The 27,824-nt window shown below is 42.9% G+C and overlaps 1 protein-coding gene across 8 annotated transcripts; it reads right to left on the bottom strand.

Annotated features, from left to right (window-relative positions):
- Positions 1-327: 327 nt before the first annotated feature.
- Positions 328-21,820, bottom strand: YTHDC1 (YTH N6-methyladenosine RNA binding protein C1). Of its 8 annotated transcripts, none has more exons than XM_035135399.3 (17): positions 21,566-21,820; positions 15,880-15,981; positions 14,771-15,102; positions 14,275-14,659; positions 11,747-11,836; positions 11,219-11,272; positions 10,506-10,600; positions 9,852-9,960; positions 9,648-9,765; positions 8,151-8,235; positions 7,097-7,263; positions 4,652-4,734; positions 4,014-4,050; positions 3,891-3,930; positions 3,739-3,801; positions 2,207-2,341; positions 328-1,335 (listed from the first exon to the last, which is right to left on the bottom strand). In XM_035135399.3, the coding sequence occupies exons 1-17, from the start codon at positions 21,591-21,593 to the stop codon at positions 1,117-1,119; spliced, it is 2,142 nt and encodes a 713-aa protein (XP_034991290.1). In that variant the 5' UTR covers positions 21,594-21,820; the 3' UTR covers positions 328-1,116. The 8 variants fall into 8 exon arrangements, with proteins under 8 accessions (XP_034991290.1, XP_034991291.1, XP_034991292.1 ...); XM_035135400.3 differs by having other exon boundaries at positions 14,278-14,659; XM_035135401.3 differs by having other exon boundaries at positions 15,892-15,981.
- Between the last annotated feature and the right edge of the window lie 6,004 nt (positions 21,821-27,824).

Genomic DNA, 27,824 nt, shown 5'->3' with positions numbered 1-27,824 from the left:
CCCCCCAAAAAATCTCTTCTTCCACAATGAATTTTATCCATTTTCCTAGTCAATGGGTCTCAAGCTTTCTACTTTCCAGGAACTCTTCTGTCACCGATTTGTCCATCACAGAAACATAGTATATTGAAGATGCTCAGGGAGTGCAAATTCAGTCCATGTGAGGCACTGTGTCAGGTCAGGGGAGGGAGAGATGGGGCTTTTTGCCACACCAGTAATAGGTAAGGGATCTATTGAGCCAGAAGTGACCTTTTTAGATTGAGGCTTTTTTGCTCCCCCGCCCTTCAAAAACAAAACAAAACAACAACTCATCAGAAGCACGCACATCCATGAAAGTTGACTGTTACCAATTTATTATATAAAAAAATGGTAGCAATGTAGAATACAGCAAGATTTTGTGCTCTCTCTCTCACACACACACACATGGTGGACATTCCAAACAATATGGACATTTTTGGGGGGGAGGGGGTGTAATATGGAGGTGGGAGAGGCGAACAAACAATAGCATTAACCAAAATGCCAGCAGAACACAGGAAAGCTGTTTAAAAGGTTAAAAATTAGATATCAATATTGTCATCTTAATATTGCTTTCATTATTGAACAAGCTTGACTCTTACAGAGGTGGTTTTTTTATTTTAAAAAAGGAACAACCAGAAAAACCAAGACGTGGCTGTTTCAACACGGACATACAGCCAAACCATCACACCCAGTATTTGCATACTTGATAGCAGCATTTCCCCCCCACAGAATCATGTAAAAAAACTACATGGAAGGAAACAAAAGCAAAAATATTATGGCAGTTGTCAACTGGTATTCAAACAAACAGATGATTAAATTACAGTTAAGATAAACACATAGGGATCGTTAATCTACCTTCTTTAAACTTTTTCAAAACCGCTCAAATGAAAGTCACCAACTCAAGGGTCAAGTTTGCACGTTTTTTGTTTAGCCGATGGGCATTTTCCAGTTCACAGCTTACTGCATGCTTAGAACAAAGAGGGTCAATTATAAATCCTTCTACACAATAAAGTAGGTAGACAGAGGAAAATAGAAGTTTACTACCTGTAAACACACAAATATACAAGCCTTTGCTTTAAGTGACTGCAGTTCCGCAATGCATTATCTTCTGTATCTTCCTCTTTCTCCTCTGTCTCTGTCCCGATCGCATATCCTCTCCCTCTCCCTCTCCCTGCCCCGATCCCGATCTCTGTCCCTTCTGGTATCCCGGGGTCGATCCCGCTCACGATCCCGCTCTCGTTCTCGGGGTCTGCTTCTTCGGCCGCTGACAACTGCTTGTGTCCGGCGTAGAAAGTCATCTACCCTCATGTCATAATCATGCTATAGGAGACAGAAATGCATTTATAGATCACCTAATTTTAAAAAGCTGCAAAGCACAGGGAAGGCTGCTGGTCACGATAGCTTCATGCTGCCTCCAGATCGGGGGTGGCATGCCTCTTGAATGCCAGTCACTAGGTAATGCTGCAGGAGAGGTTATTGCCCTCAAATGCCGCTTAAGGGCTTCTCATGGGCATCTGGCTGGCCACTGTGATAAGCAGGATGCTGGCCTAGACAGACCTTTGGACTGACCCACCAGGCCCCGGAGGCCTCAACCCACCAACATTCATTATGCTAATCTTTAAAATAAGGATCAAAACAAATCCCGAATGAAAAACAGGCTTTGCGTTCAAATGCAGTGGTACTTCGGTTCTCAAATGTAATCCGTTATGGAAGACCGTTCGAGTTCCGAAACGTTTGTCAACGGAGACGTTTGAGAACCGAGGTACCGCTGTATCATGCACCTGGAGCGTAGTTTTCTGAAACCGAAAACTCAAACCACATACAATACTTCTTGCAAATCTTCCAAGTCTTCAACAACTGAGACTCTCAAGGTTCAAACTAACTTGGGAGCATATGCAAAAATATGCAAAGGGGTCAGTAATGGGCATGTGCAAAAGCAACAACTTTGCAAAACAACAACATAGGCTTTGCTCTCCAGTCTCTTGTGCTCGTGTGCCTGCATTCTAATATTTATTTTGGCACAAGTGGCAGCTTTAAAACCTGCTCTTTGAAGGCTGGGACAGAACACGCACCGAATGTTTCGATGAACGTAGAGGCCTGACACTGAAGACTGTATAAAGGTCTCTCGACAGCGTTAAGATCTGCCCATGATACTTAACTGGCATGGTTCAGCCCTTCTGGGCATACTTACCACCCGCTTATCCCTGTATCGTGCATCGTGTGGAATGGGATGGTGCCCTGAGTAAGGAGGGTGAGCTTGTGGTGGAGGAGCATGGTGCTGGTAATAAGGATGGTGGGGAGGTTGTTCCATACCCGGGTAAGGAGGCTAAAAAGAAAATGGTGTTATTCGCTCAAATTTCTCCTCCTTAGAACACAATCGGCATCAATGAACACTCAAATGCAACTGTAATAAGAAAGTGCTTCCATGATTCAGTGGCACTTTCGAGTGTGCAGTGTTAAATACAGTGATTAAAAACTAGCCCAAACTGTACACTTAACCCCACATTTCCACAACCAGACACAGGAGGCTGCAGCGACTGAACAGTGTCGTTTGTATAGGTAGAAACATACTACGTGCATGATTCTCCATGTGGAAGGGGCGCCCGTACCTTGTGCAGAATTAAACTGGCAGTGGGGATATTCACCATGCCACTGTGGGCCATGTTCTGCAAGGTAAAATAAAAAGGCTTCCAGAATGTTAGGGAGGATGAATGGGGTGAGGATTATCGCAATTCCCAAAACATGCTCTCAATGTTACAGTCAAAATCAATATGCATACATTTGCTTTGAACTGATTGCAGAAGCAGGTGGGAGGCCGGAGCCAAAAAAGATATTGTAGTTTCACACAAGTGTCTTGATACCAAACCCACCCAGAACATAGAAATTCAATGTCATTACATAGATCAGTAGTTTACAAACTCCCCTGCCATTGACCACTTGAAAACCGCTGAGGGTTTTGGTGACCAATTAACTCTCTTTCTGCCTGCTGTTGCCACTGTAACCCTGTGCTAGACGTTGTATGGTTGTGCTGTCTTCCATCTCCAACCACAAATCCAGACACACTGCAACAGTTTGGGAACTTCTGAGATTGAATGGTTCATTTACCTGGATACTATCTAAGTGTACTTTACAAGCGGGGCCTGCTGTGGTATATCTTCCTTCCTTAAAAAAATCTTGCCTGTCCTGGGTTCCACGCACCCCAGTCTGCATTCTAAGTGCAGCTTCCCCTGAATCTGAGGTGCAGATTCAGTTGTCCTTTTGAGGAGGTCAGCTACTGGGTACCCCAAGTCCTCTTTTAGCCTCCTCCTTTGGTTTGTCCTCCCCACTCCCCCAAATTGTACTTCAATAGGATCAGGCTTGTAGATCTCCCTCTTTTTTCCTGTGGCCTTGTTTCGCTACAACTCTGGTAGTCCCCTGACACCATTCTGCTCTTTTCCACCAGTGCTTCTTTTACACGTAAGCAAATCTTTGATGCATGGATTTAAGAGCACGACTCTACGCTTGTATCCTGGCTTGCAGGGTTTACTATTAGAGTTTACAGTTAGACACCATGAGAACAGAATGCTGGACTAGATGGGGTTTGGTCTGATTCAGCAGGAATCGCTTGTCATTTTTAGATCCCTAAGGAAGTTCATAAAAAATAAATAAATCATCATCATTACTCTAAGGAATGCATTCAATCAAATGCATGGTCAAAAGTAAAGTGCGTTTAAAAATACAAACCATTCCTTGCCAGGGTGGTGGCGGGCCCATGCTGTGGAATTCTCTCACATAATCATTGTAGGACTGGAAAATAAACACATACAGGGAATGTCATAAACCCAGGCAGCATGAAAGCACCTACAACTACAGCACATGAAAAGGCATACACTTACCCCATTTAAAAAGACATCTCTCCGGACTCCTGAAAATCGTCTGTTGGGAATGAGATTTGTGAATTTAAACACAGTGCTAAGGTACCACAACATAAAATAAACAAATACTAAAGCACCTCTTACCTGTCTGCATCTTGGTATCTGGGATCCTTTATATAGCCTGTTTAAAATCAAGCAGCATTATATATCATATTTACCGCTATAGCAATATATAAACAGAAATTAGCATCTTTCCCACAAGCATGCACCTGCCTTGGCAAAGAGAACAAGGAAAGGTAATTCTGCTGTTCCCAATGGTGGCTTCAACAATTTGTGTAAGTAGCTTTAAAATGTATCGAGTTTTTCTTTATAGCAGAATAGAGCAGACTCCAGTAATTATATAGCTATTGGATAAAGAATGTTAAATCTGGTCATTTTAGCTTGATGCCAAGATTTAATCTACACAATAACAAAAGTACAATGTCTATTTTGAGGATATTAAAACATACCTACATATTCACTCATATAATAGAAGTAACGACATTTATAACGTTTTTGTCTCTGCTCTAAGCTAGGTCTCCCTACCATGTTCCAAGAAGGGCACCATGATCCCACACATTCCGTTAAGCCTTCCTATTCAAAATGAGCTTTAACTAGAGCCCTGAAGGCCCTTATGCATCCTCAAAGCTTTATTTCAACCTTCACATTCCACACAAATTCAAGATTGTTAATACACAAATCTGTACGTTTGTGCAAAAGTATTTGCATAACGAGATATTAACCTTGTCTTTGGTGAAACTCAGGGGGATAATCAATCCTTGGTTTCTTTCTGCTGTTATGAATATCATAATCCTCTGGTCGACGCCTACATAAATTAGACAATAATTAAACAATTGTTTGGAGCAACCTTAAAGTAAATACCTTCAGTAACCCAGGAGGACTTTCTGGGAGGTTTTTGAAGTCCCAGGCAGCTGTGTGAACCCTACCAAATTCAACACTCCATCCTTTTGTTGATGTAAATATGCTTAACTGGCATTTAATGGTTGCAAAGAACCTGAACTCCTTGAGCCAGCCGTACCTCTTAATTCCAACGTATTTCTTCAGAAGTTTCACTGAGCTCTTTAGGGCTTACACCTCATTACGCACAGAACTGTAGCCATAAACCTAATTTAACCCTACTTGTAACTTGTGCAATTGCTATATTGATGCTCGCCCTACAAGCACAGAGCCACACAATTTGGATGCATCCTACAGACATGTTCCAAACCTCTAAATCAGGCATCCCCAAACTTTGGCCCTCCAGATGTTTTGGACTACAATTCTCATCATCCCTGACCACTGGTCCTGTTAGCTAGGGATCATGGGAGTTGTAGGCCAAAACATCTGGAGGGCCGCAGTTTGGGGATGGCTGCTCTAAATACTCTGCCTCACTTGGACTGATATCATTCGGACCCATCTCTCTTCCCTCCCCCCCCCCCCCGCTTTACATACAAAGATTACTAGCCAGGGAGGATCTATACAATATGGCCTATTCCTATGTTCTTGAGATTAGAGCTAAGAGAATTTTCAAAATTCATATTACTAGCTGAAATGGTTGTGCTTTCCGAAGAAGGTATTTTCCAGCTGCCAGCCTGGGTTACTCCTTTTCTCACCACCAGCAAGGTCACCGAATGCCCCCCACCCCTTCAAATACACCATCAAAAGGTGAAACAATTATACAGGCAATTACTCCTCCCTCCTCCCCAGCTACCATTAAAGTATATTGCATTACCATTTTAAAAGCAAGTATCACAATATTTCTGAGCAAACAAAGCAACTGTATGTACAGCAGAAATAGATTTAGAAAATAAGAGCTGGTGTAAAGAATAAACATACCGCTTTCTTGTAGTTTGAGTGTGCACTTACGACCGGTATAATATATGATAGTAACAGTTCATATAGTAGTCCAACTACTGACTTTAAGCTGAAAGCCACATACATAAATGGAGGCCCTGGCAGGCTTGAGAAGGTGTGGTGGTGTTATAATGTATAGTTTGCAGTCCATTGCAAAACCTTCACTCGTAAATACTTTATTGCACTGGAAACCTCTTAGGCTTAACTTCAAAAGCCATCGCTGCTCAGTCCTCTTATGCCCAAAGAAAGGGGGATGCTGCCAGGATTCCTCCTACCTACAGGTTACGGTGTCCTTTTTTTTTTTTTAAAGAGCAAGGATATGGGGACTCGCTGGATATCTGTTACCTACCACAGGATGTTTCCACAAACAGGAAACTGTAACCAAAAACGGTTTCAGCCCAAACTACACAGTCTTTAGCGGAAAGGCTTTAGATTTATCAGAAAGCAAAGTGGCTACACAGGGGGTCAGGGAAACGTGATGGATAGAAGGGCTTATATCAGTCCTTTGCAAAGACTTCTCCAATTCTGTAACAAGATATACCCCTTTTCTGGGGAATGTTGGCAAGTTCATAGAGCAGTGATCAATAATCGTGGCGATCCTCTAAAACCACTTTTAAGTCCACAGGTGCTGCCAACATCTGGAAAGGTTGTGTATACAGACACAGCAACAGCCATTCTTTTTGGTTTGTTGCCGGGTCTCCAAGGCCACTTCCTCCCCCTTTGGAGAGAACCTACGGCTTCCAGAAGCTCAGCAAGATGTGAGAGAATATTTGGTAATGGGCTTAACCACAGCACGGTGATACAATTTGAGACAGTCCCAAACACGCTCTTCTTGAACAGCAAAATAATATAAATATTCTATCCTCAAAATGAGGCGGTCATCTTCTGCAAAATTATAAGTGATCCTGATAAAAGTCCCATATTTTGACAAGGCTTATCCAGAGATATACCTGAAAGAAAAGGCTTTTACAAGATATTAACACATTTTTGAACACACAGACTTGCTCTTCCTCCACCTAGCCTGCTCAAGATAAATCCGCTCACCTACACGAACAGATTATCTGCATTATCTGACCAAAGATCTAGTCTAAGCTAGGTTTACAAGAACGTGTTTTCTGCATAGGCAAAAGGTCCCCGTTTTCCTCTTGAAAGTGACAAACTGGGGGAGGGGGGACAGTGTGAAATCCTCAATGAAGCCACAAACCCGTCCATGCAGCTTGATGTGAGGATTTTCTCTCTTCTTGATTGCAGGGAAAGCTTTTTGATGAATCACATTCCTCCATCACGTAATTCTGACACATGTGCCTATTATCAGTCCAAAGAACGTTTCTAACCTTCCCACATCTCGGAGTGGCTCTCGGCGGGATGGCCGTCCTCTTGACCGGGGCTGAGAATGCATTCTTCTCTTGTGTCGCATTTTATGAATGACTTGATACAAGTCAATACTTTCATCAGGAGGGAATAGGAGACAAAGCTGGGTTCCGCATTCAAGCTCAATTTCCTGGAACAGTTAAATGCTTGTTTTACAAGATGAACTCTCAATGAATCCAAATTTTCCAAAGACAGCTTCTGCAGCCAACCAGATGGACACAACGAAGTATAACGCTTAATGGCACATGTTTTTGCTGATTTCTACGAGAAAGTTATACTAGAAACAGCTATAAATACCAGTAGATGGATTTCTAGAAAAATGTTACAGCGTAGGTAAGAAAGATTTGTATCACATACCTTGTACAACCAACATGGGTAGCCCAGAATCATGGATCAAAACCTCACCGGCACAAATAGATTAGGTAAATATGTTTTTATGGAATTTTAGGACATATGTTGCCTATGAAGCAACAAAGAGTGCCTATCTTTATTTTGTTAGCTATCAAAAATTATATTTGCAGCATGCCAAACAGTGTTACAGCTATCTTTTTAAAAAGCACACTGAGATTGCAAAATACCCATGCAAGGTGAAGGAAGTCATAAGTTTATGTGGGCCGTTCCCCCCCCCCCCAAATACCTTACCTCCCAGTTAGTACAGAAGAACAAGCCCATATTTCTCCCTCACAATGAACCCATTTCACTAGAGACTTTAGAATGTTGGGAGTCACAATTCATCTAGATTCAAGGCTGCTTTGGGCAGAAAGCAGCCTAACAGAAGCTTTAATAAAGAATGGATTACACTTCAAGATTCTTCAAAAGAAGATCTTTTGTTGTGACTTTTTTCTAAGAGGTTACTATTTATCATTGGCCTAGGATCTCTTTGTGCTTGGATTAATGGTGGCTGTCTTTCAAATGTGGACAACTATCAAATAAAATAAAGTAAGAACAAATGCATTCCAAAATTTAAACTACTGGCCTTAAGATACTGAAGAGGAATAATTAACACAAATGACAAACCTGTCCATCACGTCCAATCTTTACTGGCTTATGCTCATTCCAAGGATTGGTCAGGTGAGCAGATTTCGTGAATGGCAACTCACGCCTAAATGTATAAGTGACATGTAATACATTTTGTGTATTTGGCATTTAAATTAAATCTCATACAAGGATGCTTTTACGGGCTATAATTTGAACATCAAAAAAGAAAGAAAAGAAAACCAGGAAGATAAGCATTCTGAACTGGCGGATATAAATATTATCAAAGTGCAGCTTGGAAGACCAATTGAGTTAGGTTTGTAATGCTCACCTTAGTATGAAGCAAGCATGACAATCCTACAAGTTCTCTATGGCCAGAAGGAAACTTAAGCCATGCCTTTGCATCCCACCCACCCACCCACCCTGTTTTGACATTCTGGCAGCATTCTTAACACCTAACATGCTGCTATTACTTTCTAGGAAGTAAACAAACTATTAAAAAATGTAGACTTCCAGCACTACTGGAAAAAATGTGGACTTCCAGTACAGTAGTAATCCTGGGAAAATGTCCAAAAGGATTAAGTTATCCTCACAGATTGGGAAACTCTCTCTCTCTCTTGATTTAAAATTATGACTTGGGGAAACTCACCTATCACTATTCTGAACATTTCAGGTAAGTGATGACAAAAAACCAAGCTTGACATTCATAACTCAATATAGAATATGTGTTTCATGAGAAGTTTGATTATTTTCAATGACAAGAGAAAACCAATGCAAAAACATTGAAAAAGCTAGACTTCAATGACAGGGTTGGGGGTGTGAAGAATGCATCTTTTGCAGCTCAATCTCTGGCTTCCCAGCTTCATAGACTACTAGTCTGAAAGTCAGTATCTCGAAAGTCAATTTCTGACGACCTCCTACTGCAGCAGAAAGAGATTCCCTATTCCCATCCTATATTTCAATGTCTCAGAGTCCATGCACTATTTTAGAGGCAGCTATCACGAGCCTTACATAATCAGTTGGGGGAGCACAGAATGCCAAAAATGGCAGGTCTGTGCATGTGTGTTCTCTCTTTCTTTCTCTCGCTCTCTCACACAAACACTTGCAAGACCATAGGACTGGATTTAAGGCATTAATTTGCCACCTATGAAGATGATGGTTGGTAACAAAATCTCTGAAGCATGGCAAAAATAAAAGACAAAAGATATATACCCTATTCATGGTAGAGCAAAAATAATCCTTCCACTAAGATCAAAGTCATTTAGAGTTGGAAGGGACTGTGAGGATAATCTAGTCCAATGCTCTGCAATGCAGGAATCTTTTGCTGAACATGGGGATCAAACCCACGACCCTGAGATGAAGTCTCATGCTCTACCAACTGAGCTATCTGTGAACTATCTCCAGACAATGCAAATGGGTGGTAACCTATTGCTCCAGCAAATGAATCATGTCTATTTTGAGGATACACTTTGTGAGCCAACTCAGAATATCTAAAAGAAAACATTCCCAACCAGAATTTTCACATTTTAACCCTTTTACCTGCATATCCAATCTATCTTAAATACACCTCCCAGCATTTTTGCACTCATTCCTGCAGGTAGCACCCAGTGTATGGGAGATCCCCCATGGTGGGATTCAGAAGCCAGCCTTGCAAATCCTGCAAGAATCAGAACACTGCAATGAGACGACATAACCCAAACAACTTTGGGTTAATGTTGAGTGCAGGCATTCCCTCTGATTTACCTTGGAATTTCCCACTCTCTCTCACAGAAAATATCAAGATAACACTCCTTGCTTGTCTGAAGGCAGCATTGAGCTTCTTCTCATTGACTGGGAGGGTTGACCAGACACCCTGCAGAGATATGAACAGACACGTAATTTATAAAACCAAAAACTGTTCAATGGATGCAGCAGGGACACCCTGCATTTAGCTCAGTGCTAGAACACATGCTTGACATGCACCAGGTCCCAAGTTCAATCCTTGTTATCTCCAGTTAAAAGATGTGACAGCTGAGAAAGATCTCTAACTCAGGTATTATAGAGGTACTACCACTACAGGACAAGCGAGTATGACTGATACATCAAAAGCTTGGGGAGGACAAGGGAAATCATAATCCATTAAGTTCAAAGCATTATGGAAAGCATTAAACAGTAAAAACAAAGCATTAAACCAGAATTTGTTGTTCCCCTTTCTTTCTGCAAGGCTCTCAGCAGATTCAAAGTAACAGAGATACAGCTGGTGAGATGCTAACTAATTCTATTTCTTTGTGACAGGGTTGAGGTAAGAGACCCAATTAAAGGCTTGATAATTAAAAGAACAATTTCCCCTCTTCCGTATTCTGCAATCAGAGCCTTATCTTCATAATGAAAGTAGTCTGTAAGTGCAATGCGGCATACCTTAGCTTTGGCAAGTGAGACGTTTTCATGGTTGTTACTTTTGATAAGAAAAAATCTTGCATCTTGGAGAATGTATTTAAGTTTGCTAGTTTGGTCTGGGGGTGGAAACAAAGCAAAATGTAATATTATTGGCATTTCCCTCTGCACCTCTTAAGTAAAAACACAACACATATTTATAGTCCCTTTTATATTGTGGTACAACTATTCTTCACTTCAGAGGGGCTTAAACTGGTCTCCTGCACAAATTCCATTTTAATATATTGAAGCTATGTGACCAAATTTTGAGGAATTGTGCTGCAAGTCAGTAGCTGAATGCCACATATTTCAGACTTGAAATCTGTGTCATACCATGCAATGCTAAGCGTAGAAAGCAAAATAAGCTATTTCAAGTAAAAAGCCAATGCAACATCAGTAATGTTCCGATATGTTCGCTTCCTTGTTATTGGAGTAAAATACATTCTTGAATGAAGAACCTATGAAAATTTATCCTTCAAACAGCACCATTTCATTACTTCTTTGCTTGCCAATTCAGCAACAATATTTGCCATTATGAAGATGCATGCAAGAAGTAATTTGAGAGGTGATACAATTTGCTCTCTTGAGTTAGTTTCACTATACATCGGAACATTACCACATTTGATGTATGTTAACAAAGACTGACACAACAGCTTGCAATGGGAGCATGCATTAAAAAATTCGAATTTAAATTATACCTTTTTGGACAGCACGAACGGAAGATGATAATTTCTCATGCTTCTTTTCTGAACCTGTGTTTAGCCAAAGTACATTTGTTCAGATTGAGCCTTAATAGAGATACGATATAAATTCTACAGCCTTTTCACATACTATTTTCATTCATGACAAATTATTCCTCCTGACGCGCACCCACACACACACAAAGAATGCTGCTCAATGTGCACGAGGGTTTGTTTTGGATTTTTGGGTTGTTTCATTTTGTTTGTTTGTTTTTGGTGGACCAGTTTTCTCTTCAGAAAACTAGTCAATGAATCATCATCTTCCAAGTTTTAAAAAGTGAAAATTCCACTTAAGCAACAAAATAGCATTAACATAACAAGAAAACCTACTTCCCCAAATTATTCACACAGAACATGCCAAAATACCAATTTTCACTATTTAGCTACATGCCCAATAGGTTTCTATGGCCCACTATTTATTTTGGAAAATGCAGTTCAAGGGTTTTGCTACAGATCATTTCAGTAAGATAAGCAATAACATAATACCTGCATATGACTCTGATGCAGAGCTTCCACTTCTATCAAAAACAATCGGAGAGATGCCTCTAGCTCTTTTTCTCGCCTTCTTTTTCTCATCTAAGACCATCAAACAAGCAACAGCAGTACTTTTAAGGCCGACACCAAAAACTTTATCAGGAATGATTGCAAGAAGGTTAACACAGTTTACATTAGCTAAATGCATATTTGGCTCTCAACATTCAGAACTATCATCTCATTAGCCCTTCATTCTTTAGTCAGGATCCAAAGATCCATGGAATTGTATTGCAGAGCTCAAAGGAGCTTTAAAACTTTTTTTATTCCACATTATATGGAAAAATGCCTTTGAAACACACAGAAATTTCAAAAGCAGTTTCTGATACGGTATGGTGTGCGCACGTGTGTGAGGTCTACACAAAGTCAAGAAATCAACTGGTATAGATCAAGCCTCTTGTTGGAGCTCCAGCATGCCCCTGGACCACAACGTTTGTGCACATTATTAGAAATACAGCAAACACATCCCCCTAAAGCCTGATTTATACATTGCCAGGTATGTATGCTTGCCTCTTCTGCACACCATGGATTACAACCTACTTCTGGTTAAGACTCACTTAAGGAGTCTGTGCCAGACTCCCAATGAGGTGCAATGCTGATTGGGGTGTTTGCCATGTTATTCAAATGATCTAGCCATGTGGCACGACAACCCCATCACATTGACAACACGACTCCAAAGCTTCTGAAATGGAACTGTCCCTGTCACGAGACTTGGGACAGGAGGGACACCAAAATAAAAAACGAGGAAGGCGGAGTAGGGAGGGACACCACTTAAATAAAATGTGAACGATAATAAATTAATAGAACGTTAAGTATTTGGCTAGATGTTTGAAATTCAGCTAAACCTCAGCTGCTTTGCTCTGATTTGTTTCTTTCCAGGGGGGGGGGGGTTAAACCAGAATTTGCCAACTAGCTTTATATACTGCTGGAAACACTAATGTTTCTTCAGTTATAATCTGCTCCTCTTTTTTTTTAAAAAAAGTTTTTTAAAGTAAATTCTTTCACCACAGAAATACACCCAGACCAGCCTTTCTCAACTTTGGGTTCCTGGATGTTGTTAATAATAATAATAATAATAATAATAATAATAATAATAATAATAATAATTTATTTATACCCTGCCCATCTGGCTGGGTTTCCCCAGCCACTCTGGGCGGCTTCCAACAGAAAAATAAAATACAATCTATTAAACATTAAAAGCCTCCCTAAACAGGGCTGCCTTCAGAAATCTTCTAAAAATCTGGTACCATAGTTGTTTTTCTCTTTGACATCTGATGGGAGGGCGTTCCACAGGGCGGGCGCCACTACCGAAAAGGCCCTCTGCCTGGTTCCCTGCAACTTGGCTTCTCACAACGAGGGACCCGCCAGAAGGCCCACGGTGCTGGACCTCAGTGTCCGGGCAGAATGATGGGGGTCGCTCCTTCAGGACCGAGGCCGTTTAGGGCTTTAAAGGTCAACACCAACACTTTGAATTGTGCTCGGAAACGTACTGGGAGCCAATGTAGGTCTTTCAAGACCGGTGTTATGTGGTCTCGCCGGCCGCTCCCAGTCACCAGTCTAGATTCTAAACCATTCTGGATTAGTTGTAGTTTCCGGGTCACCTTCAAAGGTAGCCCCACGTAGAGCGCACTGCAGTAGTCCAAGCGAGAGATAACTAGAGCATGCACCACTCTGGCGAGACAGTCCACGGGCAGGTAGGGACTCAGCCTGCGTACCAGATGGAGCTGATAAGACAGCTGCCCTGGACACAGAATTGACCTGCACCTCCATGGACAGCTGTGAGTCCAAAATGACTCCCAGGCTGCGCACCTGGTCCTTCAGGGGCACAGTTACCCCATTCAGGACCAGGGAGTCCTCCACACCTGCCCGCCTCCTGTCCCTCACAAACAGTACTTCTGTCTTGTCAGGATTCAACCTCAATGTTGTTGGATTACCACACCCATCATCCCTTGCTGGCTATGGATGAGGAGAGTCGTAGTCCAACAACATCTAGGGAACAAAGATTGAGAAAGGCTAACCTAGACCGGTATTACATGTTGAAACCTAAGTAGAACCTGTGTGTCACACTGGCTTGAAGATCTTTCTTCATCCCCCTGAAAGAGGCCCCTAAAAGAATGTAACGTAAAGTACACTGCCAGAATACTCATCTTATGTTTCCACTTACATTCCTCACAGCCTCTGGCCAAGAGACCAGCACTATGAAGGAAGCTGCTTAGTGAGACACTAATGAGCCACAGAGCATAGGAAGAGCCCTGCAGGATTAGACCAAGGACCCATCTAGTCCAGCACTGTTCTCAGTGGCCAACCAGATGCCCCTTGGAAAGCCCTTCGGACAAAAATGAACACTTTGTTGCTGTGCTATCTGTACTGGTGGTGCTCTTCCGACACCAGGAAATCACACCAGAGCAAATGATCTGTGGTACGATTTAAGAAATAAGAAAGTGAATATGACAAGACCCAGAGCAGAAAGAAATGATACCAGCTACCTGATATATCCGAGCCCGAACCAGATCTGACGGACCCATCAGTAAAGGATGCAGATTCAGATTCAGAATCGCTAGCTTCGCTTCGTGTGTCATAATCATTTCCCTCCTTCTGATCCCTTTCATCTTGATCATAATCCTCTTCGTCATCATCTCCCTCTTCTTCCACTTCTTCCTCTTCCTCCCCGTCATCATCTTCCTCCTCTTCTTCTTCTTCCTCCATCCCCTCCTCCTCCTCTTCCTCCTCCTCATTCTCTGTGTTTCCCGGGTCAGAGGATCCGCTACTGCCTGTTTCATGATCCGACCCGTACTCTTCGGAGTTCCCCTCTTCTTTTGAGGAGTGACTGGACCTGCTTGGCTGTCTGTCCACCTCGTGCCTTAGCCTCTGTTTAAATGAGAATAAAACAAACGCCTTACATGTCAGGATGCACAGAGAGCTCGGAGCAAGCACCATAAAGAAGTGGTGCATTTAATGACTGCAAAAGCCGCTGCTTACCCCAGAGGTATCTGGAGTGGAAGACTTTGCCCTTCTGTCAGCATCTCTTTTCCTCATGCATGCCTTCTCAGCGTGCCCTTTGTAGGTGTCTCTTGAGCTGCTGCTTGTCATACGCATCTTTCTGTCACCTTCTGGACGCTTGCTCCTATCCGACCTTTGATACTCCTCAGTCTTATATTCCAATACTGGCTTTCCTTTTGTGCTCACTATTCGCTTGTTATTGCTAACGGATGAGCTTGGAGGTTTGGGTAACAACTGCCTTGAGGAATGCACAGAAGGCTTCTGCTTTTTGCTCTCAGCTGACTCCATCCTGTCACTTTTCCTTTTGGATCCTGAAATGTTTTTTTTTTAAGAAAAGCACCAACAAATTTTGAAATCAGCATTTCAGTTACTTGATAGCTTTAGCAGCATTTTGTTTATGTTATCTTTAGCATGAGACAAAGCACATAAAGCTATTAGGTTTAAAACAGGGGTGTTGTGTTAACTAAACTGCCTCCTTGGAAATCCTAGTATCTCTCACTATTTAAAGATGAGAAAACTGATGACCAATGGCTGGAATGACTTAAAAGACCAAAACACAACTTAGGAGAGCCCTTCCAAACCCTAGTGTAGTATCATTATGAGTGTTACTGGACTCATAGCTCCCTATGTATTTCTATAGCCAAAGAGCCAAGATTACATGCTTGAGGAAGGAAGACTATTTCAACTTGTTAATATTTTATAAGCAAGGACAGTACTTGCTTTTTAGGAAACTGTACTGTTTTGTATGGCATGCCACATTCCACAAAGGATCTTAAAGCCTTTAAAAACATTCCGATATGAAGGCTACAACCAAGGTATCAGCACAGAAAGATCTTTGCACATATGTGACATGTCAATATTTTACTTTAATAGCTCACATTGTCTTTGAAAAAAATCAAATGTGGCAGGGAGATAAGGATATTTCAAAAGGAATTTGTAAATGCAGAGCAAATAACTATTAGGAAAAAGAGGGGCTGCCCAGTGGGCATGCACAAGTATCTGTGCAGCCTGGCAGCAGCCCTCAACCTTATTGGCTGATCTTGCTGTCCACCTTTTCAAAAGGGCACCCAACTAGTAAAGTAGCATACCCTTTTTCTCACTTTTATCTTGCTCACTGTCAGGGTTATACAGTTCATCATCATGATCAGGTGCATCAGTCAATATATCATCCAGAACATTCAGTTCGCCATCTGTAAACAAAACACATGGTTAAGAAATGGCATTCAGAAGAGCTGCACTGTTTGCTTTAATGGTATTAGAATAATGGAATTAGAACCACAAAATTCTAGAGTTGGAAGGGACTACAAGGATCATCTAGTCTAACCCACTGCAATGCTCTTACCAAATGAGCTGTTAAAATGGTTTAGTGATACTAAAATCCAATACCCACCCATTTTCTTTCAGCACTCACATCTGCCCACCCATTTCAAGCTTTTCTAGAATTAAGAGTGAAAACTGAATAGCAAGGCAGTTTTTCACAAAACTAATTTGGATAACTGCCAATCAAAACTGTTTAAATTGGAGGGAAGCAAGACATGGATGAACTCCCTACTACAGGTATAACCAAATTCACTAACAAACCTCTCATCTATCTTTCAGTTGCTTTAATCTCTAAACTACGTAAGGGATAATTGACCTGGTAAATCTCATAAGCTTGCTTTAGACCAGGGGTCGGCAACCTAAGGCCCATGGGCCACTAGCGGACCAGGGGGGTTGTTTCACTGGCCCGAGCCGCGCTGCCCGCTTGGCGAGTCCCTGCACCTGCGCTAAACCGGCATAGCGCGACATGGGGACTCGCTTCCGCAACGCTGGAAATTGCGTCTGCACAGACACCGGAAATCCGGTCCACGAAAGGATCTCCGCTGGAGTGAACCAGCCCAGGCGAGGTAAACCTTGCCGACCCCTGCTTTAGACCTTAATTAGATTAATATGTTAACTGCAACTTTTATTCATCCCAGTCAGTTGAGATTTATTCCTGACCACAGACTGGGCCATAATTAGACAAACATGGACTATCAAAGAAGGCATTGATAGAGGCTAAGGATGAGTTTGCATTGATTTTACTCTCATGACATTTCATAAGTAAGGAACAGCCTCCTCAAAAAAAAAAAAAAGATGCTTCACAGGTTTGCGGAGCCAATCATCTTAGAGCTGTATATTAAAGAGCTAGATTTTATATCACTAGTCATTCACTAGTAGAAAAAGTAATAATATTTTGGGAAAATCTTATAGGGATGCCCCATACTTCTTGTAGTATTGCAGCCAAGTGTAATTAAAGGCTTCTAAAGGTATGGACTAGGATCATAGCTGTCAACTTTCCCCCTTTTTTAAGGGAAATTCCCTTATTCCGAATAGGATTCCTCACGAGAAAAGGGAAAAGTTGACAGCTATGACTAGGATCCCAACAACTGGTGCACAGAGATTTTTTTTACTTTTCCATTTTTATAATTATAATCATATTAATTATTTTATTTATACACCACCCATCTGGCTGGGTTTCCCCAGCCACTCTGGGCGGCTTGCAGCATATCTAAAAATAAAATAAAAAACATAATCAGACCTCTTCTGTCATATCAAACTTCCTTCAATGTTGAAAGTGGTTTGGCATGCAACAGGAGGGACTGCAATTCCTGAAATTTCCATTTCAGGCAATCATTTTACTTCTATCTCCTTGAGAAGTTTTGATTGGTTTTAACAAATCATGTGTAGACTAGTACAAAACCATTACTAACTACAGACAAACATTATCAAATTTAATTATCTATAATCAAATTCAAGGAGCTTTCAAAAGATTCAACTTCAGTTAATGTGGTGTACAAAACTCCATTAAAAATGGAGCTGCCTTGGAAAATCAGTTACATTTCTCTTTTTTTATTTGGTCTGGCTTCTCTGGACTCTGGTTTTCAAGAGCTTCTCAATTATTTCTCAATGATACAGGTATACAGACTAAAACCTAATCCAGAGAATATTCAACTAATGGCAACTGTTGGGGTGGGGTATGGCTGGGAACTCAATCCAATGGTCTCTTGAAACTCAGATCTATTTGGGGGGGGGGAGTATTTTCAAATAATTTCAAATAATTCATTGCCTTGAGGCATTCCTCAACAATCTTAAATTTGGACCTAACTTAACACCACTCCTATTTTAATGTACTTCACAGGAATTTGTTTTTGATGGTGACTTTGGAAAGTTCAGCTAGTGCCAGAGTCCTGTAGCCCTCTGGATATGAGACATCAGGAGCAAATTGCACTTGTCTTCCATTATCTGCACTTGCCCTATCTTGACTTCTGCGCAAAACACCCCTTTAAGTGTTTGAGTCCTGAATGACCAGAGCTCCATTTATCTCCTGCCACCGCTGTGTTTCATTAACAATGCATGCCATCTACACATTTGACATAGGACTGCAAGGAAGCACAGTCTCTTATTGGAAGACTGCCCAAGTCCAAGAATCTTTTGGAGGTGACTTTGTTAATTAAACCACCAAATATCTTGCAGTAGTTTGCAGTAGTTTTGCAGCTCTAGTTTTTGTGTTTGTAAACTTTCTTCTTCTTCTTCTTCTTAAAATACCCTAATGCTTTTAGGGTGACAGGGCATCCTAAACAATTTTTCTGAGCACCGGTTCTGTTCTAAAAAATCTGTAGCAGTTTATCTTAAACAAGCAACTGTTATCTACTAGAGCAATTGCCAATCAAATTAATTACTGCATACAATACCCTAACCTATATTTTGGAAAAGACCCTAAGTAGGATGGCTTATGACCTTTCCTTGTCATGCTTACAGGAGTCTCTTAGATACAACTGTAAAGACATAAAAACAGAGCTATGGAGATGGGGTAGACCTCAAATACCTGAAGGCCAACTTAATTTTTTGGAGGAATGTCCATGATATTTACTACTCCTCTAAATACATAGTGCCCTAGTATGTAGCTGGTAGATACTATCCCTCAGTTTGCTTCATACTCATCAATATATTTCTACATAAACCAGGCCATGCAAGATAAAATTCCCTTCAGCACACACAATGCAGAACTGCTGCAGTCACTGCTCTGCAGTCATATTGCTCCTATTAGTTGCAAAAAGCAAGTTTTTCATATAAGCTGTCCCTCTTGTTTCAACAAGATTTCTAAAGCTAATCTATTTAGGAAACAAGTATGTACATCAACAATACATAAATATGCCAGTGGTCAAGCTGCATATTAAACATGGTCATGAGAATGTAATAACAGGCTGGATCAGGTAAATGTCCCACCTAGCCCAGCATAGCTCAGTCAGTAGAGCAAGAGATTCTCAGGGTTGTGGGTTGAAGCCACGCATTGGGCAACAGATTCCTGCATTGCAGTGGGTTGGACTAAATGACCCTTGTGGTCCCTTCCAACTCTATGATTCTATGAAAATCTCATTATCACAGTGTTTAAAGAAACGACCATACAAAGCCCATAAGCAGAACTCGAGCACAACAGCACTCTCACTTGTTATTCCCAGGAACTGGCATTCAGAGGCACAAAACCTCCAAAAATGGATGTAGAACATAGCCTTATCCTCTATTAATTTGTCTAATCCTCTTTTAAAACCACCCAAGTATTAGTTCAGCCTTCTTCTAAGGTAAGCCTGCTTCACCATATTATTGTCTACCCTGTCTTCTATATTTGTAAGCAGCTCAATGGTACCTAGATTTACTAAGAAGTCCTGTCAGACTTTACATCATTTAAATCAAATCTTGTATGTTTCAAATTGCAGCCTTCACCTCTAACCTCAGATACCTTCTTGCTCGTCACATCTCGTTGACTATTTTATCTTATTCTGTAATGCAGTATGAATAAATGCTGAATAGCACAGTAACATAAACCTAATCTCTTACACAGGCAAACAAAAAGCTTCAAGCACTGCAGAGGTGTACTTCATCCCATGACCTGAGAATAACACAGATCAGCTGTTTTATTGTTTTGCTTTTACACCAACTAGAAGGGAAACACACAAATCTAGGCAGCATCAGCTGAATGAGTGGAGGGGGTCACTAGTATAATATCCCTGCCTAAGAGCTGTGTGTATATATATATATATATATATGAAAAAAACAGAAAGCTAGTTTAACATAGCAGCCATAGAAGATTATATGTCCATAGAAGTATAGATTTGGAAGAGACCATAAGGGCCATCCAGTCCAACCCCCTGCCAAGCAGGAAACACTATCAAAGCATTCTTGGCATATGGCCGTCAAGCCTCTGCTTAAAGACCTCCAAAGAAGGAGACTCCACCACACTCCTTGGCAGCAAATTCCACTGCTGAAGTTCTTCCTAATGTTTAGGTGGAATCTTCTTTCTTGTAGTTTGAATCCATTGCCAAGTGTGTGAACTTTATAATATAGCAAATATACTCTTGGCTCAAACATAAGGACAACAAAGAACCTACTGACTGGTCTTAGGTACACTACTATCCTCTCATCCTCAGAATCTCATCTGCATTAGGAAAATGGAAGTGGTCCATATTACAGGGCAGTTATAAGTCTTACTGAGATGTTATTTGAACACAGCAGCATTTTAACTTTAATGTCCAGGATCACTAGCTAATATTCACAGAATGTGAGCAATCAGCCAAAACTCACTAGGAGCCTGTTTTAAAAAAAGGTTGATTTTTTTTAAAAAAAGATCATTATTTTAAAGCACAAACAGCCTGCGGACATTTTTTTACCTGAAACCAATGGCTAGACTGCACCATTGTTTAGGATGTTTCGCTACAAGGGTTTGTTGCTGTTATCGACATCAATTCTGGGGTATTTTATTTTTAGATATTAATATGATTTACGCAGAATCATATGCTTTATCTATTTTAACCAATTTTAAAAGGAAAGCTTAAAATGTTTCCTACTTGAGACCAATGGCTGGACTGCACCAATGGGCTGGGGCATTTTTGTTGCTGTAACCATCCAACTGCTTGATCTCAACCCCAAATGCACCCTCCTCCATTGTCTTCTGTGACAGACAGATGCCAACAACGACTGATATAACTTCCCCCCCTATCTTTCTTTCTTTTTTAGATCTTGTTACGAATGTGGCAACTGTTCCAATCCAGTTGTGTGCGCAAAACTTTTCATCTTGTAAGCTGCCTCCAGACTATAGAAAGGCTGTGTGTGTGTGTGTGTTATTGGGTTGTTTTCATTTTTATTATATATAACATGGTTTTATATTTTGAATTTGTTCTGTAAACCGGTACATAAATCCAGTAAATAAATAAAACAAAATACCGCCATAATGACGGTGGTGAGCAACATTTCATTTTGACCCCCTTAAAGCGCCAGCCCCCACCCTATGCCCCCCCCCGCTTTCCCAAGCTTGACAACGAATAACATTGCCTTTCCATCCAGATAAACGCCAGCCCCTAACCTATGCCCCCCCCTTTCCCCAACGTAACCCCCGACGGCTGAAAAGAAATATTTCAAGACCTATTAAATGGCCATCTCTTACCTTATTCACCCCCCACGCCACTTTCCCAAATGTGACCCCCCCCCAGGCTGATGGCGAGTAACATTTCATTTCAATGCAATTAAACCGCCGCCCCTGCCCACTTTTCTCGGGGGGGTGGGAGAGAGGCATTAGTAAGTCTTCCAAAGGCCCCTCGCCCTCCTTCGTTAAGCCCCTCAGGTCTTTTCCCCTCCCCACATCCCCTACGCCTTCGCCGCCCCCTCCCGTCGCAGGCCCGCTCTCCCCCCCCCCCAGCCCCGGTTGCCATGGCAGCGAGCGGCCTAGGGAGCGAGGGGAAGGGAAACACCCGGCGGTACCTTTCTCCTCCCGGCCCTCAGCCGCCATCGTCCCCCCCCGGCGGAGGAAGAAGGAGAAGAACCGGCGGCGGCGGCGGCCTTATCTGGAGATGAAGGAGTGGCGGCGGCGGCGGCGGCGGGAGACGAGGAGGGAGCGGTGCAGCCGAAGGAAGCGAAGAAGGCAACGGGGAGGGGGATGGAGCCCCTTCAGGAGCAGCTCCCGGACGCCGAGCAAAATGGAGGATCTTCCCCCCTCGCGGCCCCGCCTCCTCCTCCTCCTCCCCCCGAAAGCCCCGCCTTCTTCCCGGCTTTACTTCCTACGCGACAATTCCCACAAGGCCCTACGAGCCCCTTCGGCGCGTGGCGTCACAGGGCGCGGCGCCGTTACCTCACGGCGTATGCTCTCTCGTGCGCGTACGCGCTCGCGGTGGGGGGGGTGGGGGGTGGGAACGGAATGAAAAGATCACCAAAGAGATAGAATGTAGAGACGAGAGGTTACAAAGGGTTCGAGGCGAGATTCGAAGTCGCGTTCCGCCGCTTCCTCCTCCTAGCCCTCACTTCCCCCAGGGCGTCACGGGGCGCGGCGCCGTTACCTCATGGCGTACAAAACAAAAAACAAAAACCGCAGAGCTAGAAAGGCTAGTGTGTGTCTACGACTAGAGAAGAGGCAAAAGATAGATAGATACATGGATATCACCGTAGAGCTATAAAGTGTGGAGCGTGTATATAGAAGAAGAAGAAGAAGAAGAAGAAGAAGAAGAAGAAGAAGAAGAAGAAGAAGAAGAAGAAGAAGAAGAAGAAGAAGAAGAAGAAGAAGAAGAAGAAGAAGAAGAAGAAGAAGAGGAGGAGGAGGAGGAGGAGGAGGAGGAGGAGGAGGAGGAGGAGGAGGAGGAGGAGGAGGAGGAGGAGGAGGAGGAGGAGGAGGAGGAGGAGGAGGAGGAGGAGAAGAAGAAGAAGAAGAAGAAGAAGAAGGAAGAAGAAGAAGAAGAAGAAGAAGAAGAAGAAGAAGAAGAAGAAGAAGAAGAAGAAGAAGAAGAAGAAGAAGAAGAAGAAGAAGAAGAAGAAGAAGAAGTCTTTGATTAATTTGATATAGAGCGATGGATAGCCTGGGAGCCAACTCCCCCAATAAAATATTTGAGGGGGGCCGCATTCACATGGTGTGTGCACGCCGTGTCAGGTGGTTGATTGTGTGGGGCGGGGCTTACCTGAGTCCCCACCCCACCCCAATATTTTAATTCACGTTGGCACCCCTGAGAGATAGCTAGAACGTTAGAGTGTGTATGCGACCCATCCGACTGGGTTGCCCCAACCACTCTGAGCGGCTTCCAACAAATATAAAAAACACAATAAAGCATTAAACCTCCCGAAGGTTCCCTATACAAGGGTGCCTTTAGATGTCTTCTTCTATGTGTGTGTGTGTGTGTGTGTGTGTGTGTGTGTGTGTATGGTTTTTCAGATTAAAAATTTAAATATCCAACATACAACATGCAAACAAGATTCCGAAGAATCTCCTGGACTAAATCCAAGTTGTGCTCTGTTTAGGGAACCGTGGTGCCACGTTGCCCTTTTATCATAGTGCTGCTGTCCTGATGAAATTTGTTGTTGTTTAGTCGTTTAGTCGTGTCTGACTCTTTGTGACCCCATGGACCAGAGCACGCCAGGCACTCCTGTCTTCCACTGCCTCCCGCAGTTTGGGCAAACTCATGTTCGTAGCTTCGAGAACACTGTCCAACCATCTTGTCCTCTGTCGTCCCCTTCTCCTAGTGCCCTCCATCTTTCCCAACATCAGGGTCTTTTCCAGGGATTCTTCTCTTCTCATGAGGTGGCCAAAGTGATGAAATTTAACAACCCCCAAAAGCTGTTGCTGCCTAGGAAAGTCGCACAGTGCAGAATTCGGCGCTAGGTGGCGCTACAGCCACAGGCCCCGCTGCCGCTCCGGGAGGTTAACCTACGGTAAGAGTGAATGAGAAGCAACAGAAATGAGGAATGCAGGAAAAGGCAGCTTTTGTTAAGATTTTTGTTAAGATTGCCGGAAGAAATATCAACAACCTCAGATATGCAGATGACACAACCTTGATGGCAGAAAGTGAGGAGGAATTAAAGAACCTTTTAATGAGGGTGAAAGAGGAGAGCACAAAATATGGTCTGAAGCTCAACATCAAAAAAACCAAGATCATGGCCACTGGTCCCATCACCTCCTGGCAAATAGAAGGGGAAGAAATGGAGGCAGTGAGAGATTTTACTTTCTTGGGCTCCTTGATCACTGCAGATGGTGACAGCAGTCACGAAATTAAAAGACGCCTGCTTCTTGGGAGAAAAGCAATGACAAACCTAGAGAGCATCTTAAAAAGCAGAGACATCACCTTGCCTACAAAGGTCCGTATAGTTAAAGCTTGTTTTCTCTCCTCCTACCCTCTTGCTTCAGCTTCTGCCTCTGATTCTGGACTTCTCTCTGCCACAAACTGTCCCAGCTCACTCAGCTCTTCAGCTTCCAACACCACTTCTTCCCAGTCTGCTCCCTCTTCTCCCTCTGACCACTCATCAGTGTCCCAGCACCGCTTCCCAGACTCTGAGCCTTCTCCCCTTGGTGGTTCCCCAGCTGGTTCCTCCCGCCATTCCTCTGCATCCACCTGGTGCCCATTGGGGCTAGTAGGGCAGAAGGTAGGATGGCAAATGGTATGTGGAGCCTGGGCCAAATGACAGGAGCTGACTGATTCTACTTCTGTGCCCATAGACCTCTTTATGGTGCTGGAGGAGACTCTTGAGAGTCCCATGGACTGCAAGAAGATCAAACCTATCAATTCTGAAGGAAATCAGCCCTGAGTGCTCACTGGAAGGACAGATCCTGAAGCTGAGGCTCCAATACTTTGGCCACCTCATGAGAAGAGAAGACTCCCTGGAAAAGACCCTGATGTTGGGAAAGATTGAGGGCACAAGGAGAAGGGGACGACAGAGGACGAGATGGTTGGACAGTGTTCTTGAAGCTACGAACATGAGTTTGCCCAAACTGCGGGAGGCAGTGGAAGACAGGAGTGCCTGGCATGCTATGGTCCATGGGGTCACGAAGAGTCGGACACGACTAAACGACTAAACAACAAGACAAGGGTAACCCTAAGACTATCTAAGAAGGCAGACTATCTAAGATAGGCAGGCAGACAGGCAGGGTCTGGCTATGGGCAGAGTGAGGTTGGAATAATCCCCCCTGCAATGCAAGAATCTTTTTGCCCAATGTGCGGCTTCAACACACGACCCTGAGATTAAGAGTTTCATGCTCTGCCAGCCTCCAATGCTTAACAATGGACTATTTGAGAATGAATGGTAATTATAAGGGTGGGTGGGTGTGTCTTGAATACAGAACACATTACTGCCTCCCTTAGAACAGCTGGAACATGACCCTCTGTCACCAAGGTAGCAATTACATCTGTTGCCCAGACAGTCTCAGTTTAGCAGATTTAATCAGCCAGGATGAGGGGAAAAAAAGGGCTGAGCAGGCACCTGGTCCGCTGCACCTCTTCAAGAATCCTGCCCAAATTCTCAAGCGGAACAATAAACAAGAGCCATAGGCATCTATTTGAATTACTAGAACCCAAACTGGACTATACCAGTGGTTGTATCCTTCTGCTTTAATGCCTGGCTTGTGTTCTGGTAGGCAAGCCAGCTGCAAGCAGGGGGGCCTGAGCTGCGCTTGCCTCATTCCTTTCGGGGTGCTTGGCTTGCATCCAACGAGAAACAGACCCATGGAAGGGGGGGCACAGGTAAGGTTACTAGACGTCCCCATTTCCCGGATTTACAAATCAGTCCCCATACAAAATCCATTGAAGTTGAAAAGTGTCCCCGGGATTCATTGAAAAAAATCTGGTAACTTTAGCCGCAGGGGGCATCCTGGGACCAGTCAGACTTGAGGGATTCTCTCCTCCCCCGGTAGCGTCCAGGATAAAAAGAAGAAACAAGGAAGTTCATTTTTTAATGGTTTTAGTCAGCAATCGAGGAGCAGAACAACGAATCTAGACTTGGATGCAATTATGACGTTGCTCACTCCGAGCCCCTCCTTTTCCTTCCCCAACAACATCCTGTGTCCTTAAGGAAAGTCTCAAGAGTCACATTGTCTCTGCATTCTTTGCCCTTCTCAGTCTCCTTACATATGTACACCAGGGAGTAGCTAGTTAAAAATGTGTGCGGCAGGCAGGTGATAATTAGCCATATAGTCTGCCTTGATAATTTGCAGAAGTTTTGGTCTTTCGTCTCTTGTGCAATTCCACTGTCACACATTCAAGCATTCACCTTGCTTACCCCCATCAACGCCATTCATCTTCAGGTACGAGTTACCAAGCTGGAAGTTTAAGAGGGAAAGAGAGTGAGAGCCTTTGGTCACAATTGTTGCAAGCTCTCTTGTTTGAGCCAACAGAATTGTGAAGGATCTGTTGTTGTTGTTTAGTCGTTTAGTTGTGTCCGACTCTTTGTGACCCCATGGACCATAGCACGCGGGCACTCCTGTCTTGCACTGCCTCCCGCAGTTTGGTCAAACTCATGTTTGTAGCTTCAAGAACACTGTCCAGCCATCTCGTCCTCTGTTGTCCTCTTCTCCTTGTGCCCTCCATCTTTCCCATCTTTCTCCATCTTCCTCCGCCTGCCATGGCCACCACGGCACAAAGTGGCTAGTTGAGCCGGGAGGCGGCGTGTCCAGCCTCCGTTTCTTCTCCGTCGGAGGAGCCGCCCTCCAGACGCTGCCCGCCTCCTCCAGCCCTGCCGGCAGCGCCATCCTCCCTAAAAAATCTCTGGGAAATGGGGGGGAGCCAGAGGGAGCTTTGCACCACGGTGCCAGATATACTTAAGACGGCCTTGAGTGCATTGGAGCTCGGGTAAATGGTATTGAGTGCACAGTCCTTATGTGGGCTAACAGGAGGGAAGGAATAGGGGTGCCCCATTGCTGGTGGACTGGATCCACTTGAGACCTTCCAACGTTGAGAGATTCTAAGCATGCTTGAATGAGCCTGTCTAGAATCCTCCCTGTGATCAGGAATCCTGCTTGATCAGAGGGCTGAATTTACTCCAGAATGCAGGTCACATACTAAATTTAGGTTGATGAATCTGTTGCTATGTCAAAACTGAAAAATGCAAAGTGCACCTAACTTCTAGGTCTCTCTTTTTGGAGGGCGGGGGGGGGGGGAGAACAACCTGATGGAGGTGAAAGAACAAGATGAACAACAATCATTAACCTCAGCGATCATCACATGCATGGGCACATTCAGTTAAAACAAAAAGCCAGTTAATGTAAGAGATTTGCCAATGCAAACAGACAAGACCTACGAATAGTCTAGGTAGGTCCTTATTGGCAACACAAGCCTATGCACACAGGAACAAGAACCTAGTAATATATAGATTGAGTTTATATGGATAAGATATAAAAGATATAGTAATAAGGTAATATTGAAGTGATAATTAGAGTTTATATAAGATTTAGAATTTACTAAGCATGAAATGTTAAAGAATCGCAGTAGAAGGGGGAAAGAGGAAGTCAATAGATTAGAAATAAGGGTTATAAGTTAGAATTTTTGTTTTCTGCATTTTTGTATTTTTTGTATTTTGTATTTTTTGTGTTTTGTATTTCTTTTTTGTGTTTTGTATTTTTGTATGTTTTTGTTGGTTAAAAATCTTTAATAAATACATTTTTTTTTAAAAAAAGAACAAGAACCTAGTAATAATTTAGGAAAATATATTTCTTTGGATTAATAATGGTTGGCTTCCATTATGTAGGCATGTCATTTTCTAAAGCAGTAGGCAGAGAGCCAGGGCCCCTTAAGACTGATGGGTGGTCCCCCCCCCCCATTTCCCATTTTGTTTTGCAGATGTGTTCTGCAACATGTGTTTGGGAGCCTCTAAGTGACTCATTTGTCAAGCATTTGTCCTGATTTATTTGCAGGGAGAAGCACAGATTAGGAGGAACTTGCGCTAAAATGGTGACTGTTTTCATGGGTTAAAACAACAACAACAACAAAGTTGATGCAGAAATATGGAGAGAGCTGAAGAGTGGAAAAACAGGAAACTGAAAGGAGCCCAAAGTGACTGATTTGTCTGTCCCTTAAAAACAAACAAACAATAGACTTTTCCAACAGGAAGCCTGCTGGAACCTATATTGCGAAGGAGACAAATTTCTTACTCTCTGTCTTTCCAAGTGTCTCCGTGTAAAGGCAGCTACTCCCTCTTATTTCATCCTGTCACCTGAAAACAATGAAACCAGTTGATTTTCATTTGTCCATTTCTGCTTCTGGCAGATGAGTAA

Source organism: Zootoca vivipara, chromosome 12, assembly GCF_965207765.1.
Source record: "Zootoca vivipara chromosome 12, rZooViv2.hap1.1, whole genome shotgun sequence".
Classification (NCBI taxonomy): Eukaryota; Metazoa; Chordata; class Lepidosauria; order Squamata; family Lacertidae; genus Zootoca; species Zootoca vivipara.
Note: the sequence above shows the minus strand (reverse complement) of the source record. Positions and strands in the feature narration are given on the sequence as shown.

Excerpts from the sequence above, each read along its gene's own strand:
- YTHDC1 (XM_035135399.3), bottom strand. The coding sequence starts at position 21,593 with ATGGCGGCTGAGGGCCGGGAGGAGAAAG. Across the intron at positions 3,802-3,890 it reads GAGATGTCTTTTTAAATGGG|TCCTACAATGATTATGTGAG; the intron begins GTAAGTGTATGC and ends TTTATTTTCCAG. Across the intron at positions 1,336-2,206 it reads GATACAGGGATAAGCGGGTG|CATGATTATGACATGAGGGT; the intron begins GTAAGTATGCCC and ends TGTCTCCTATAG.